Source organism: Colias croceus, chromosome 15 (genome assembly GCF_905220415.1).
Source record: "Colias croceus chromosome 15, ilColCroc2.1".
Lineage (NCBI taxonomy): Eukaryota > Metazoa > Arthropoda > Insecta > Lepidoptera > Pieridae > Colias > Colias croceus.
In genome coordinates this window covers 1,767,285-1,784,749 of record NC_059551.1, presented here as the reverse complement: position 1 = coordinate 1,784,749, position 17,465 = coordinate 1,767,285, and the positions used below count along the sequence as shown (strand labels likewise).

Genomic DNA, 17,465 nt, shown 5'->3' with positions numbered 1-17,465 from the left:
CTACTGGACCGATTTTAAAAATTCTTTCACCATTCGAAAGCTACATTATCTACGAGTAACATAGACTAGGTTTTATCCCGGAAATCCCACGGGAACGGGAACTATGCGAGTTTTTCTTTGAAAACGCGGGCGAAGCCGCAGGCGGAAAGCTAGTTCAAAATAAAAGAAGTAGTTCGTAGTTGGTAGTCGTAATATTTTTTTTCTGCACACTTTATTTGTATTTGTTAATATTACGAATATTAACAACAAGAAAATTGCAACCCACACATTTCTAAAGATAAGTACCAAAGGCGATAATAAAGTATTGGAAATATACTCGTATCTTTACAATAGTTTAATAATACCCCGTGTGGTTGCTGGAATAGAAAAGATATGGACCACGCATTGATACTAAAATAACCTAGGATTATAGAAAGGAGGTCAAATCTATTTGTTAACACGTGCTTCCTGCAGGAGGCAAGTAAGCTGTGATTGTTATGGGTTATATTTAGATTTTGTTTACAAAACATTATAAAATCGTGGCTGTTTTATATATCTGATTATTTACAAAAAATATATAAGTATATGGTATAGGTTCGTGTAATATTAATGTTACTTATAGCATCGACCCTTTTAAAATGATTAGATAGAGCGATTAAGTGATATGATTGAGTGGATGTTTTAATAACGAAATAAATAGCTATAGAAAGTAATTTATTTTAAAATTATTGAATCCCTAACAAACAAAGAGTTTAATGAAAACTAATTTATAGAAGACATTTATCACATGATGATGGTATGTAAGTATCGAATGCAAAATAAACAAAGCTTATAACGAAAACTAGGACACATTACAAAAACATTGCCAAAATATGAACACCTATCCTCAGCCTTAGCTACCTTGTCGAATATTCCATACACGGTATAAGCATTCCCACGGGGCTTATTTAATTAGAAAATTATTCAAGTCTTTCCGTATGATCAACCATTTTTTCCTGACCCCACAATACCTCTAATCACTAAAATTCTCGGGGTCTAGCACCGCTGGTTTCCCAGACTTGGCGGTGGTCCGCTCACCAACTGACATTTCCAATCGAGAGATTTCTTCCGAGCATTTATTCTACTCGAATAATCCACATCGATTCTGGGAAGATAACAATCGTTGGAATGTTCTTGCTTGACGAATCAGAGACAGTTTTTTAAGTTTATTATAGAGGAAAAACTCACCCGGTTATATTTGAAAGACAAAATGTTAAACGACAATCAATTATTAACAAAATTATCTTTATTAAACTTATTTTCTGTAAGATTAACAAAAACATAGTACCTACCTATAATATCGTATTACGACGATTTCTAAAAGCTGCATGAAATACACAACAAAGAAAACAATTAAAACTATATATTATCATCATCACTACATAGTATAAAACAAAGTCGCTTTCTCTGTCCCTATATCCCTTTGTATGCTTAAATCTTTACAAGTACGCAACGGATTTTAATGCGGTTTTTTTTAATACATAGAGTAATTCAAGAGGAAGATTTTAGTTGTATACGGAGTATATTATTATTAGTCTGTGATTTTAGTATATAATTTATTAGGTTTTAGACAAAGCGGGCGAAGCCGCGGACGGTAAGCTAGTTATAAATAAAAGAAAATAATAAAAATGTTTTAATATGTAATAAGTTTATTAACAGTTTGTAATAAAATAAACAATAAAGGTGGATGATAAAATATAATAATCATGATGTTGTTAAAAACAATTATAGGTACTCAAAGGATAAAATATCATGAAAGCGGAGTAATTTTAATTTACATAAAAAATATAAAAGCAAAGTTCTTAAAGTTTAAATTAACAGTCGTCAAGAGAAGTTTTTAAAGTCTTACGATGTCCAACATCCTTGAGGGAATATTTTATTTATTTTTACATACATAGAATAATATAAAAAATATTTTATTTATTTACATAAAAATAGATTTAAAATAAGTATTATTATTTCTTTTAATATTCACAATACCTATTTCCTAGATTTAAAAATTATATTCATTATTAATTAAAATATTTAATACAGCATGAAATATGAATACATCACGGCACATTATCTACACTAATATTATAAAGAGGAAAACTTTGTTTGTTTGATTGTAATGAACAGGCTCATAAACTACTGGACCGATTTTAAAAATTCTTTCACCATTCGAAAGCTACATTATCCACGAGTAACATAGGCTAGGTTTTATCCCAGAAATCCCACGGGAACGGGAACTATGCGAGTTTTTCTTTGAAAACGCGGGCGAAGCCGCAGGCGGAAAGCTAGTTGTTCATAATTTTATAAATAACTATAAGTATTACCACAGACTACCTAATAATAATATACTACGTGCAAAGTGTTAATAAAATCTAATTTTCCTTTCTTAAAAAACGGGATAAAACAAAATAATTCAGTACCTAAAATTATATCATACCTAAACATAAGGAGCGCAAAAAATTAATAAGCCTCAGAATAATTGCCAGTAATAAATTTGAATTAAAATTTACCAAGTTCGCAAGTTATTCGCGTGGAAGCATCTTAATGTTGCCAGTAAATGTTATGTAGATACGAATTGGGTAACTTTGAGCTCTCCCAGGACTATGATAAAGCAGTATTACTTCCCGTGTGGAAAAAGGACAGCGCTATATATATCGTATAGCGCCATCACTTTCCCACGCTGGATGTAATACTGCTATAAGACGTCATGGAAAACTTCTGTTCGCTTAAGAACTTGGAATATTCATGTGTACAAATTAACGTTTAGCGTTATTATTATGTAAATACGAAAGGGACTTTGCTAAGTTATCAAATGTATGGAATTAATATTTTGTTGATGTTTTACTTTATCTGTGGTACAATCCATACTTTATATTATATCCTTACTAATAATATTATAAATGCGAAAGTAACTCTGTCTGTCTGTCTGTTACTCAATCACGCATTAACTACTGAACCAATTTGCATGAAATTTGGTATAGAGATATTTTGATACCCGAGAAAGGACATAAGCTACTTTTTACCCCGGGACATAGGATAGGTTTTATCCCGGAAATCCCACAGGAAAGGGAACTATGCGGGTTTTTCTTTGACTGCGCAGGCAAAGCCGCGGGCGGAATTAGCTAGTTATATTATTTATATAAACGAAATCAATAATATGTTCAACCAAGGATCAATCTCTTTTATACAAGTGTTTATAGGATTACGGTTGTTTTTGCTTTTGTTCGCAAAAGCGATTTCTTATAATTCGTATAAAAAAGGAAAATAAGGAAAAGCTTATGTCATATCCAAAAATAATATGATCACAGTGCCGTCTTTAGGATCAACGAGGCTATGGGCCAAGGTACTGGCTGGGGCCTATGTAAGGGATGGAAAATCCTTAAATTTTAACTTTATCATTTTTCAGTTTACAATAACGCAATAGGCTAAATCGTAACCCCGTCTCTTAACACCCCACTTATGAGAGTTCAATAAATAAATTTTTTGAATCTAAAAAACTAATACCCCACCAATTCACGTGTGATACACGAAAGAACGAAGAATTATTTATTCCTGATCTATACTTGCAACTGAAGAAAGAATTTCTGACGTCTACATTCCCAAATATTGAAATAAGTCTCCGAATATTCCTTACCCTAATGATCACCAATTGTGCTGGTGAACGATCATTTTCTAGATTAAAGTTGATAAAATCCGATCATCGAAGCACAATGTCACAGTCACGATTGAATCATCTAAGTTTAATGAGTATCTATAGAATCGGACTTATTAAAATCGATTGATTTTGATGAACTCATATCTAATTTTGCTGCGAAGAAATCGAGAAAAAAAGTTTTTTAAGCTGTATATAATTACTGTTATTTTAGTGCAAAAATAAATTTTTAAACAAATTTTCTAAATCTTGTTTCTATTTTACCAAGTGTGTGATTTGATATTTTTCTTATTATGTTATAAAATTTGTTGTTGTATATCGAAAATTTTCAGAATTGTGGGGCCCCTGCCTACCTCGGGGCCTCGGGCCAGGGCCCTGCGGGCCCTGCCTTAAAGACGGCACTGTATGATCATAATACTCTTTTCAAGTATTCCTCATCTTACTGAATCAGAGAAATAATTCACAAATAATTAGTCTAAATTATTATTAATGAAAGATTCGCATAATAATAAATTACGCCTTAGCTTTTAAAATTAAAAAAGGTAAGAAAGTTCCAAAAATCCATTCATAAAGTCGTTACTAGATAAGAAATTCCGAAAGAATATTAAGAATACACTTGACTGCTTGGTTTCATCTCACGTGGAGATAATTGCTACAAAAAATTGTACCTGCTCTTGTTTAGAATAAACGGACCGTGAGAACTGGAGCATCCTGTTTTTTCTAGAGGAAGATTAACAAAAAAATTTAAATTAATGAAAAACATAAAAACTGTTTCCCGTACCGGGAATCGAACCCGAGCCTCCTGGGTGAAAGCCAGGTATCCTAGCCACTAGACCATACGGGAGTTGGGATGTTAATCGAAATTAAACAATGTTATCTAAAACAAATATAATAGCACAAACAGTATATGTAATACTAAACACGTATTTAAAACTAGAATGATATTTAATGTACATTAGTATGTAGGTAAATGTTTTATGATTTTTCTTAAAACATACCCGCATATGAAGCAGCAATCGTTTTGGCGCCGAACTGCCAATTAAAGAACAGAATAAAAAAGCGATTCAAAAGTTCGACTTTTCGTTCAAAAATCGAATGGAACTCTCATCGCATACCAATTCGTTTGACATTTTTATTTTTTTTTTATCTGAGATATTTCGGCGCTATCAAATCAAATCATAATTTTGATTTATTCATTTTCTGTATAAATGAATATTATTTTAAATTAGTATTGCTCATATTATTAAATTCGAACGTTTTGTACTGATAAAGGTCTTCAATAACGACTTTAGTTTTCTAAGAACATTAATGATACAAGGGTCGGTGCACTTAACACAGATATAGAGTTTTAAATATTCAATGGATATACTTAACATTTTTGTTTTTTTTATAAGACTCAAAATAGCGATCATCCAATCATTTGGTAACTATTCCTAAAATAATATCATTTAAAATCATCTGTGCCCGCGACTAAGTTCTCGTGGAATTATTAAAGAAGCCTGTTACTCATTACATGAGCTATTAGACTGTGAAAGTCCCGTTGATATTGGTCCACCCGTTCCAGAGATTAGCCGGAACATGCAGACAGGCAGAATTATTATAAAAAAAATATTGGGATATTATGTTCCGTGTAAGTATACAACAATATGAATTTAATAAAAAAGCGCTTTAAACAAATATTTTCAAGTACCTGATGAAATGTTTCACAGTCATAAAAAAATGTAGTTTATAAAAAAATTTCTACAGAAGTACATATAATAAATATCTTCTAGTAACTAAACAAAACTATATCAACGTTTGTCTGAGACGACTATAGCAAGTAATTTACTCCATTTGTACAAGAATTCAAACAAATAAACACCGAGCTTACAGAGCCGGCTTCTAAACTAATTCCTGTTATATAAATATTAAATGCTAATGTTTGTCTGTTTGTTACTCTACAACTACTGAACCGAAGTTGTTAAACATACAACTCGTTTTAAATATAGCTTCGTTCGCAGTTCACCATCTTAACATGACAATTAAAACATCTATTAATAAACTCAAGAACTTCTAATAAAACTTTGAAATAAATATACTTATGCATCATATGAATTTCTAAAATATTTATTGGCTTTTCAAATAATCCGCATTCTATCTGCGATATTAAAGTAATTTAAATATTTCGCTCGATAACATGTGAAAAGCAAACAAATACGCTCGCTTTAGAATATGAATAAATTCAAACCCGACTGAATTGAAAAGTCGTTTCAGACATCATTACTTTCCGATAGCCATTTGGTTCTTAATAGGGCTGTCACACATGTTTGAATAAAAAAAAAGACGTGTGACACTCGGGGACTGCTGCGGTAAAGCTATTGCATGCTATGCCTTCAAGCCACACCTCCGTCCGTCGGAGTGGGGAGCGTGAGGTGTTTTCGTTACGGAATTTCTGGATTCGGTCCCCGCGCTCAAGGCCCGCGATAGAAGCTATGCAATAGCTAAATAAATATGTTTAAATAGTTCTGCAATAAACTATATCATGAATATAAACTCCAAAGTACCTGTTTAATACGTATATTTAAGATTGACTAAACTCGCATAATGACTTCATACACGTCAAATACTTCGTCCCGTGGTAACTAGCTTCGACCCGCGGTTTCGCCCGAGTAAATGAGTCTTTTAAATGCTAACGTCCATGCGGGAGTATAAAAAGTAGCATAAGTTAGGTACTTTTTATACTGGCATTCCCTTATAACATCAGCTATTAGGTCGGCAAAACCAACAACAATAACTAAATAAATCTTAATTTTTCAATTAATATTTTATATTTAAAGGTCTCAAAGAGACCTAAGCCCGAGTACCTACTATTTCAAAACATCGTATTTCTATAAACATTTCCTTTAAACTATTAATTTATATTAATAAATTGTTTATTGACAACCCTAATCGTTCAACTTCAAAGGCAAGCTCGCTTATTCCGTCAGGGATATTGCACTTGCTGTGTCCACAACCGTGAATGCTAAAGACACTATTTATCCCCTGAATAGAACTAGACGTCATGATTTCTAGGGAGTTTACGTCATATTTTATTTTTGTAACTAGCTATGCCCTGTGGTTTTGCCTTCAGTTCTCCGCTTCTGTTGGTTTCGTGATTAAGCATTATAAGCATTATAAATTTAATTTGTATGGAATTTAATTTTATAATCGTATTACTAACATAGTTTCTAAGATTAATGTATACTAACACAAATATGGATGAAATATCTGGAATTAAAATATTATTTATTATATTATTATATTATTATAGCCTTCCTCAATAAACCTAAAGAATTTTTCAAATCGGACCCGTTCCTGAGATTAGTGCGTTCAAACAAACAAACTCGTCCGCTATATAATATTAGTATGGATTTAACATTTTATTTTTATAATTTAACCCGCTGTGCACCCTAGTTCAACCCGGGTTAAAATTATCTATTCGATTTTCTCTAATTTTCTTTTATACAAGCACTAATAAACACACAAAAAGAAATATTATTTGATGATAATTCTTATTCTTCATTCGTCGCACATTTATAAGTAGCAATTAAATTTAACCTTTCTTCGTATTTAGTGCAAATAATTATATTTGTTATCACCTTTATCCTTTATTCTCATTTAGTTTAATTATCAATAAAATTTATTTAGTTCTAAGAAAGGAGCTCGAAGTCATTCAACGATTCTAATTCATTTTGTGCACGTTAATTAATAATATTTATCAGAATTGAATATTGAGTTTTATAGCAGTTAAAATGCTTGATAACTAAATGTCAAATTTTTAAAAAGTAGAAAAATGAAAAAAATTCCGAATCTTGATCGAATTTTTTCTAGTCAAAACGATTTTTGTTTTTCATGATGTTAAAAATAAACTGAACTTAACTGATAACAAGGTTGAAGCTATATTTGTAGACGTACGTAATATGCATTACGTATTTTTACGTATTTTTATTACTGGTAGGTACTTGTACAATAAAGTGTTATAAATAAATAAATAAATATAATATGTGCCTTCCTCATTCCAATTTTTATCTAACCTACTACAAATTCTCTTTACATAATATTAATTAATCTGTAAAAGCTACCAAACACATGAACCAGCCAATATTATTAAACTAAGATTTTTGAATTTGCTTTTAATGACTTTTTTAATTTTAATAATCTATTTAATCTATATATTTCCTTTGTTACAGGCATACACACCAACTGGTTTCGAAAAGTACGGCTATACATGCACGGTCGCGGACTATAGAGTCAACTTCTCTGTTTGGGATACATCAGGTTAGTTGCTACTATAAAAATGTTAAATGGTTTTCTTAAAATCCAAAGCTTTTATTTTTTAAAAGGGTGCAGGATATGGAGTAGTTTGCGATATTTTTGTTATTGTGTTATGTGTTTATGCAGTTGCGAACATTTTTCATGTATTATCGTTATTTACGAAAAAATATAGATATTTATGTGTAACGTATAAAATAAGTAGTGTCACAAGGCAAGATAATGTCCCTACAAGTTGTTCAAAAGTTACTACAATAAAGTATCACTATCGATAAATCAAACTGAACTAACAAACTAAATACGTATACCAATAAAATACACATACACTGCGTACACAAACATTGTCAGCAAAGTTTCGATACAGACCATAAACAACATTGTGTATTTCAGTGCAAGCTGCGAAAATGTCCAACTTTTACGAGACGTCGTTACGAACTTCAATCATTACTTTGTAAAATTATTTGCACAGATAATAAAATATCTAGAACATAATCATGAATTGACAGTTCGAATACACTTCTAACACCATTGTGAAGATATTTTTGATGCCGTTACATCGTGTGAAAGAGATGATACTGTTATTTTTCTGTTTAATGATGCGGTGTTAACTACCAATACATTTGAGTCAAAGAAAATGCGTGTAAATAAAATACAGTTCTGATAACCGATATTATTCTGCAATGAAGAAGTAGTACTTGAAGTAAATAATGTAGGTACCAGGCATACATAAGCGAACAAGGGGTAGCAAGGTGCGCTACTGCTATATAAAAGCTATAGTTACTTCAAAGAAAGCCTTTAAAAATCATCAATTAAATATCAAACGATCAAACAATGCTTGCAAACACAGCAAATATAAACGGGGATGATAAAACTGTCAAAATGAATCGCTTAAACGGCGTATTATTTCAAGGAATCAGGTCACTGATTTCAGCCGCGGACACTGTGTGCATTATTGCTGTTTCCAGTTATGCGGTATCAATATTTGCTTGTAATTGTTTACGACAGGCTTTTAACATATTATAACGGCGTTGATGATACGCTTGCGTGATAAAATTTTAAGCATGGGCCGTATACTTTATGATGAGTCGTTGTGTCCTGTTATGTTCATTATGTTCATTAGCTATTTCATGAACTTCCGTGTTCACGCAGCATTATTGACTTCTAATCAAATGTATACGATCGTTTTATTCAGGATGACCTTATATGGAGGCTATATCTAATACTCCAAATATTGTCTGTTATCTCTATGATTGTACTATGCAGAATTAAATTAAACAGTCGTTACGCCAAATGAAAGAAATCTTGATCTTCAAGATTTAATGTGAAAAGGGACATCCCTACTTTATTTTTTTGTTACCAATTGATAGCCTGCTACAAATACAACATATAAAAAATTGCTATAATTAAAAACTATCAGATCCCCACCTAATTTTAAAAAGCCAGGTAATCCAACTAGTAATGATGATCTAAGAAGATACAATAATATAAATTAAAGTTAGAGTTCGCGTTTCAAGAACCAAATGAATACGTATCGTAAATTCGCAAATCCATTTCAGCTGAAGCAGGATAATATTTTGAGTGGATGTGTATCGTATCGACTTGGACATCGGCCAAGGGTATGTATTGTGATGCCAATGAAACGGATCCAAATTGAAATCCACTGTGCCCATTAGTGGAAAAATCGAATACTGGAATGATAAGAAATACTTGTGAATAGTATTGATTTTATAGGTTCTATTGCTTGTGACTTTAAATTTTATGTATTTTTTTCAATTCAAGTTGAAATGGGATATAGGTGGATAGCTCTGGCGAATCAGTTTTGCGAACGCTACTTTTTAGTTTTTATAAAATAAAAAAACTATTTGCCAATCACCTGGATTTTGCAACGAATTTGCTTATACTTTTTTTGGTGTATGGGTTTGTCTAAAGTTTAAATATGTTTTCAAATGAAATGAAAACAAACATTTATTTTGCAAAGTTTTCCATTTTAATCTTTATTATGGGTTTAATGATTATTAATTCTAATCTTGTCTACGTAGTTGTACATACATGCATGCTTCCTACTAATATTATAAATGCGTTTGTTACTCTTTCACGCAAATACTACTGAACCGATTACAGTGAAATTTAGCACACATATAGAGGGTAACTTGGATTAACACATAGGATAGGTTTCATCCGGGAAATCCGACGAGAACGGGAACTATGCGGGTTTTTCTTTAAAAAGCGGACGAATCCGCGGCCGCGGGCGGAAAGCTAGTATAGGTAATATACATCATTGGTATCATATTTTCACTAATTTCTTCATTGCCGAAATAGCTCAGTTGGGAGAGCGTTAGACTGAAGATCTAAAGGTCCCCGGTTCAATCCCGGGTTTCGGCAAAATTCATTTTTATAATTTTTTACTTGAAAAATGGAAAGCGATGTTAAAACTTTTACCATACTTCATAATTCTTGAAAACAAAGAAGTAGTTAAGTGATGCAACCATTACGACGACCATAAATCATGAAAATCTGTTCAGTCGTGCTCGAGTTATACATATAACTTATAGTTTACACCTTTAGAATATTTATATACAAAACCTCATAAAAAATGTACAACCCTTAGAAAATATCCTTTATTTGGCATTATTATTTTCAAATATGTACATTTCACAGCCATGACCGGAAACATAAAGAAGGTAGATTGAGTGAGGTCCTTCTTGGTGAGGTCCATACAAGGGTCCATACAGCTTCTTGGTATGGTCCATACAATGGTGGATTTATTATATCGACGTTGAAATTTTTGTGACGTTTGACAATGACAGAAATTGTGAATTAATATTTTTAATCTGTATGACGGACCGAGGAAAGTCCGCACCTAGTACTACTGCTTTCAAAAGATATTTATGATTGTGTTCGTATGTACCTACTGATGATTTTTCGCTTGCCGTTATACAAATTATATTTTATACTGAAATCAAGTGAAAAAAAAGCATGTATTGGTGCGCTAAAAATGTTACTATTTTTATAGAGCATATCAAATATTTATATGTTCTATTATTAATTACTATATAAGACCTGTACACAAATATGTATTTTAATAAATTATAATAGTTTAAGCAGGTTACAATATACTTCACTTAACAAATACATAAAATTATCCTTATTCCTACAGGAACTCCTTCATACGACACCGTGCGACCTCTCGCGTACCAGGACGCCAAGATCTTCATGCTATGCTTCAATATTGCTGAACCAGAGTCACTTAACACTGCTGCTGCTAAGGTAACTTAATAATTAAACTATTTGCAATTTTAAGGAATGTAGAAAATCATATTGCATTTTAAACAGCATCAGCAACACGTAGGAGTTTTTCCTTTTTTATATATTATTCCTTTAAAACTTAGACTGTATTTTATTATCATATTTATAGTACAGTGACTCTTCACAATTCATCTTATACGTTGATACTAGATCACTTCCGAAACACTGAACAGATTTAGATACAATTTGTCGCACAGACCGTATTTTGAATACCTTATCTGTATTCTGAATGCTCGAGCCGTAATATTAATACTTTTGTCCCAAAACTCCAAAGGTTTCCTTCGGAAGTGGAGTTAATATGATAATCGACCTTTATACGGAAAAGTCACAGATTACGTGACCGCCATTTTTGCGTCGAAGTACATTATTATAACAATGCAAAAAGGTACCTTTAAAATAGCTCACCCTTAAATAACCTAACTTCCAACATTTACAAGGCAAAAGCGCTAACTTTGCGAGAGTAGCTAGAGTCATAAAATTTTAGCAGCACAATATATTTTCCATAAATACAGCCTTTCAACACGTGTTGTAATATCCTGAATGTATAAGTAGAATTATGATATCATAACTTTTCTTTATTATGAAAATATTTTTTCGGGATTCTCCGTAGAAATCAAATTTAGGCATCAGTACGTAAGAAGGAAGTGTATTTTATTCAAATAATACTTACCAATATTACTTACTACATACAAAAATATCCTCTAAAAATACTTAATATTAATATAAGTACCTAGGTATCTACCGTATTGATAGTCACCGGACCAGCTTAAAAATCAGCGCAGCGAACATATTTCGTGCAGCATTTAGTTTAGGCTCCCATTGAGTTAATTCTTCCAATTGATCCTTTTTTATCTTCCATTTACATAGATATAGATAACTATTCTCCCCACAACTTGTCACTTGAATTGAATCTCTATTACCTTCCACTAAAGCTTAAATTTAACCAATCCCCTTTCCAGTGGTATAGAGAGGTGCGTACACACGGAGGGTCTGCTCCCGTGGTCCTGTGTGGCTGCAAAGCTGATCTTCGCCATGACAAGGAGACCCTTACGATACTGTCCAAGCTGAGGACCCATCCTGTTACGAGCGAAGAGGTATCTATTGTTTTTTTTTTATATATAATTTAAGAAAGAAGAGGTAAATTGGTTTATGTTTGGGAGAAAATTTTAAATTGTAAATTGAATGAGCTTTAATCCATTATTATAACCTTTTATACCCTGAATTGTTATAAAACTATTGTTTGAATTATATTCCTGATTTGTAAACAATTATAAAGTACATCTGGACTTTTAAACATCATTCAATATAATATATTATGTTTTTTTTATTTATTTGAATTGCTCTCTAATTTTTAAGGGCCGATTTTTCAATCCATGTTTAAAACTTATCCGCCCAATAAATTATTACACGATAATATTATTAAGGGCCGATTTTTCAATGCTTGGATAAAACTTATTCGTCGAATAATGTATAAAACTACCCAAACTACCATTTAAAAAACGTATTCTAATTGCCCGTATTTGACAGTTTACGTGACATTTTAATATTATCGTGTAATACTTTATTGGACGGATAAGTTTTATCCAAGCATTGAAAAATCGGCCCTAAAAGATCCCGTTAACTGTCAAATACGGCAAAAGAATACATTTTTGAAATGGTAGTTTAGTACGTTATTCGACGAATAAGGATTGAAAAATCAGCCCAGACTATAATAGTTATCTCATCGAATAAGTAAATTAAAACCTAAAACTACACAACAATTTAAATAATTTGCCACCCAAATACTCAATGCCATATCCATAGAGCATAAAACTAGGAACCATAATTGTCGGAATCAATTCGGGTCAATGTAAAATTACTTCATTTTACTAAAGACTTCAATTTAACACGCCTTCCTATGAACTAGATTGATAATATCATTTTTATTTACTGACCACAATGAAGTGAATAAATGAAACAGTTAAGGAACTATGCGAGTGAAAAATATCTACTGAATTTTATTGAACGTTTCAATGGATAAGGATGGAAGGTTCTTTAATTCTTTCCCAATAAATAATCACAAAAAGTTTGGCCTGTCAGAGCATAATAGCTCTTACCTACTAGAAAAAAATAGTTTAAAAATTGTTAATTAACCGACTTCAAAAAAAGGAGGAGGTTATCAATTCGGCCGGTATATTTTTTTTTTTTTTTTATGTATGTACACCGATTACTCCGAGGTTTCTGAACCGATTTACGTGATTCTTTTTTTGTTCGATGCGGGATGGTGTCGAATTGGTCCCATAAAAATTTTATTCGGATAGGCCCAGTAGTTTTTATTTTATGAGCATTTTTGTCTGTAGGTATTTGTAAATTTTGCAAGTGCAAGTTTGAAGTCGGTTGTTTTTAACGCAGTTATCACTTGTTATTTATTTTAATACAGACACGCATTTTTATCGTTAACTCGAAATAAGAGTATCCTGAAAATAATTGTTCAGATAAGCATCACTTTATTTATTCTACGAGTATTCGATACCCATATACCATACTAGCTGTGCTGTGCGGTTTTGCCCGCATTGCTCCGCTCCTATTGATCTTAGCGTGATGATATTATATATATGTGATGATATATATATTTCATTTACATTTACATTTCATAAACAATTTACACATATAGTTAATATCATAAACTAATTTGAAAAATAATACAATAATAAAAGGAGGAACTCCGGTATCTGTGGTAGTATAAACTGTGCTACAATTACCTGCGCCCCCCCTCAAATAATTAAACTAGAAATGACTATATTTTTTTAATTAAATTAAAAAGCCTATAGGCCCATTTATGGCTCCCCAATGGGCTATCTAACACCGAAAGAATATTTCAAATCGGACCAGTAGTTCCTGAAATTAGCACGTTCAAACAAACAAACTCTTCATCTTCATAATATTAAGTATAGATATGAATATTAAATCCAAACGCCCATAATTCCTTCACATCTTGTTCTAAATTCAAGAACTCCCAACCTAAAAGCATACATAATCCTCGCACATTCTAGTAGACTAGGATTTATTACCAACATCCGAGCTATGAAGAAGATCATGACACTAACGGTCGTCCCAAAATATAGGCAATAGAAACACAATGTAAATTCCCAGTAACGACACCCAATATCAAATGTGTCCAACAATAATTGGATCGAAGCTTCGGGAATTACTGTTTACTGCCAAATCTATACAAACGTAGATGGAATAGCCCCGGTTATGGAATCCAATAAATTCGATACGTAGAAATGTTCAAATTGATGTAGCATTGCTGGTAAGCAGTTTTATGAATTATGATATGATATGATATGATATGATATGATATGATATGATATGATATGATATGCAGTTTACATATTTTAAAATATTTACTAGATATTACTAAACAGTAAAATGTTGATCGTGCTAAAAAGTACATATTTGAAAATCGTAAATTGGATTGGAATATTCAATATACTATAAAGTATGTATATGTAATCAAAATATATAAAAATTAAACTTTTCATCCTTTTGCAATATGAACTTTGAAAATACGTTATCAATAATCAGATAAAGACAGCAATAGAAGTTGTCAGATCGATCTGCAAGCGAAACTAATCTTTATCACCTATGAATCTGCAAGCGATATTCAAACTTAGGGTGGTACACCACTTTCTTGGCTGACTGTACGTACACTATACTTGTTAAGATCTAGTTTCAGTTTCACATCTTAGCGTCAAAACATTAAACTTTTCAAGCCAATTTTCGTGAAACTACTTGTATAATTACTTTCCGTCTGGCTTTATTTTTAGGATTAAATTCGTTGCATAGCTATAGAGTGATACACTTAACTATTTTAAGAACAAAAAGTTCATAAAATTACATTTCACTATGAAGCTATAACCGTCGTATGGTAGAGTGGTTAACGATTTTAACTCCAGAGGAAAAGGAAAGTTATCCTTTATATATAAAAGGCTCATAATTTTATATTATTTCTTTTTTTACAGGCTCTCTCGGTAGCTAGACAGCTCGGGGCGACCACGTACGTTGAAACTTCAGCCCGCGCTTCCAGTAAAGGTGTTAAAGATGCCTTTGAAGTTGCAGCGCTAGCAGCCCTAGGGAAATTAAATAAGCAACAGATTAAACAACAGGTGTGATTTGCTTTACAATAAATTTATATTGAATATTGTTGCTAACATTTATTCATATTTTATGAATTTAGAGGCATATTAATTCATCAATTGATTTTAGCTATATGTATAAATGTCATTCCAAACAGACTACATATTGTCAACTTTTTTAAGATAAACCAATTTTTTTTTTCTAATATTATCAACTGTCAGGTTTTAACAGATTACGTTTATAACACAATCAATTTGTTCCCAGAAGCAAGTCGGTCGCAGTAAAAGCAAGCGCGACCTGAAAGCCGAGCTAAAGGGTCGCGCGAAGAGTTGCTGCGTCATGTGATCCGTAGCCGGCCACCCCTCCCGGTGGCCGCACGACTGCTAGACGACCACCACACTACAGAACCTTCTAGAAACCTTCTAGAATCTTCGACTCTTCTAGAATCTTGAAAAAAAAGCCATTCGCGTATATAACCAATGGCATCGGGCCTAATACAGCGCCTTGTGGGACTCCAGTGAAGTGCTAAATTTTTACAAGTGTGTAATTGGAACAGAGTTCGTTTTAAACTTTTATTGTATAGGTATTGAAGCAAAGGTGCAATGTTTTGACCCGCAGGGTTGAGAGCGTGAATCTGTGATATGCAAATGACATACGGTATGAAATAAGTGATGTGAAAGATGAATTATACCAAATATTTTTGCAATAGTTTGGCAGTGATAAGCACTTTTTGCTCGAAGGTCTTTGGAATGAATTTAAGTCAACTCAATTCATTCATGTAATTTTATAACATTCGATATTTTGGCCTGTTTTTGACTCCTAGACAAAATTTATGTAAATTAAAAAAAACTACATATTTGGTATAATTTATTCTAGCAAGTTTAGAAAGGATAGACGCTCTATTCGTACCACCACAAAATTCGATTACTAAAAATAGCGTATACTTTTAAATTAAATATATAATATGTAGAGGAATACGTGTTTTCATATACATAAAAATTGATGTTTTTCTATATTGTGGCATTTAAGACGTTGTAAATAGTATTTATTAAGGTAACGGTAAAACCAAGTGCTCATTTTACTTTAGCGGGAGCATGTTAATAATATTTTATTTGTGATAAAAATACGTAAGTATTTGAACGATCCTGCACAATATTGGACAATATTACTTAATTACGGAGGTCCATTCAGTCTTTAGTCCCACGTCCAATTTTGCTACGTTAGATTAGATTTTTTACATTAGTACGTGTATCGATGTTGCTTTTATTGTGAAGTTGGTTTTGTAACTGTCAAAACGTTGTGATATTTCTCTTGAGGCTCTTGTTAAAGCGTCGACGTTATCGAATGCTTATGCCAAATCTTGTGACACTGTTACTTCTTTAGAAATTAAATGTGAACGTAGATATTCAAAATTCATTAATTTTTATATTTTAAAATCATACAATTTACCCATTCCTTCTTACATAAATAATAACGCCACAGATTATGTATAAAGTTGAGATTAGACTGATAATGTTATTTATTGTTGTAATAATGCACTATAATAAAGACAGTAAGGTAACATAAACCACAGATTATCTAAAATTGAATCCGAGCTTCGTTTCCATCTTTAAAAATATTCTCGTTTCAAAAACTCATCTTGCAGTCGACATTTTTACCGCGATATTGCTAGATTAAAAACAACGTGAAACTGTTTTTTCTCGATCGAATCTCGATTGAAATACACGTTTGTAAATAAACCTAGACCGGTAATGAAAATAAATTTTAACGAGACCGAATTGAATTGACTTACAAGCCAATTTCGATCAATCCCGTGGTAAACTGTATACAGTATGAACTTTGACACAAGAATTTATGAATGAAAAGTGTTGCCAGTTAAATGTGTTTGCGAAGCTGTTATTTTGAAATTTAAGTCGTATTAAGCTTTAAATTCAATGTTAGCTTTAATTACCGTACATAAATGTTATATTTAATGATGGAATATTGATGTATTTTCTTTTGAACACGAAGGAGAATATTTAGCGTTTATTTACCAAAATATACGTCTTATTTATTGTAAAATTTAGACATATCAATTTAAGGTTAAGTT

General features: G+C 31.9%; 1 protein-coding gene and 2 non-coding genes across 3 annotated transcripts; 2 read left to right on the top strand and 1 right to left on the bottom strand.

Annotated features, from left to right (window-relative positions):
* Positions 1-3,307: 3,307 nt before the first annotated feature.
* Positions 3,308-17,030, top strand: LOC123698192 (rho-related GTP-binding protein RhoN-like). The gene is made up of 6 exons (XM_045644783.1): positions 3,308-3,352; positions 7,870-7,957; positions 11,109-11,218; positions 12,217-12,351; positions 15,262-15,405; positions 15,641-17,030. The coding sequence occupies exons 1-6, from the start codon at positions 3,308-3,310 to the stop codon at positions 15,719-15,721; spliced, it is 603 nt and encodes a 200-aa protein (XP_045500739.1). The 3' UTR covers positions 15,722-17,030.
* Trnae-uuc lies at positions 4,434-4,505 on the bottom strand. The gene has a single exon. It is a non-coding gene; the product is annotated as a tRNA-Glu (tRNA).
* On the top strand, positions 10,261-10,333 carry Trnaf-gaa. Its single transcript has one exon. It is a non-coding gene; the product is annotated as a tRNA-Phe (tRNA).
* Positions 17,031-17,465: the final 435 nt, after the last annotated feature.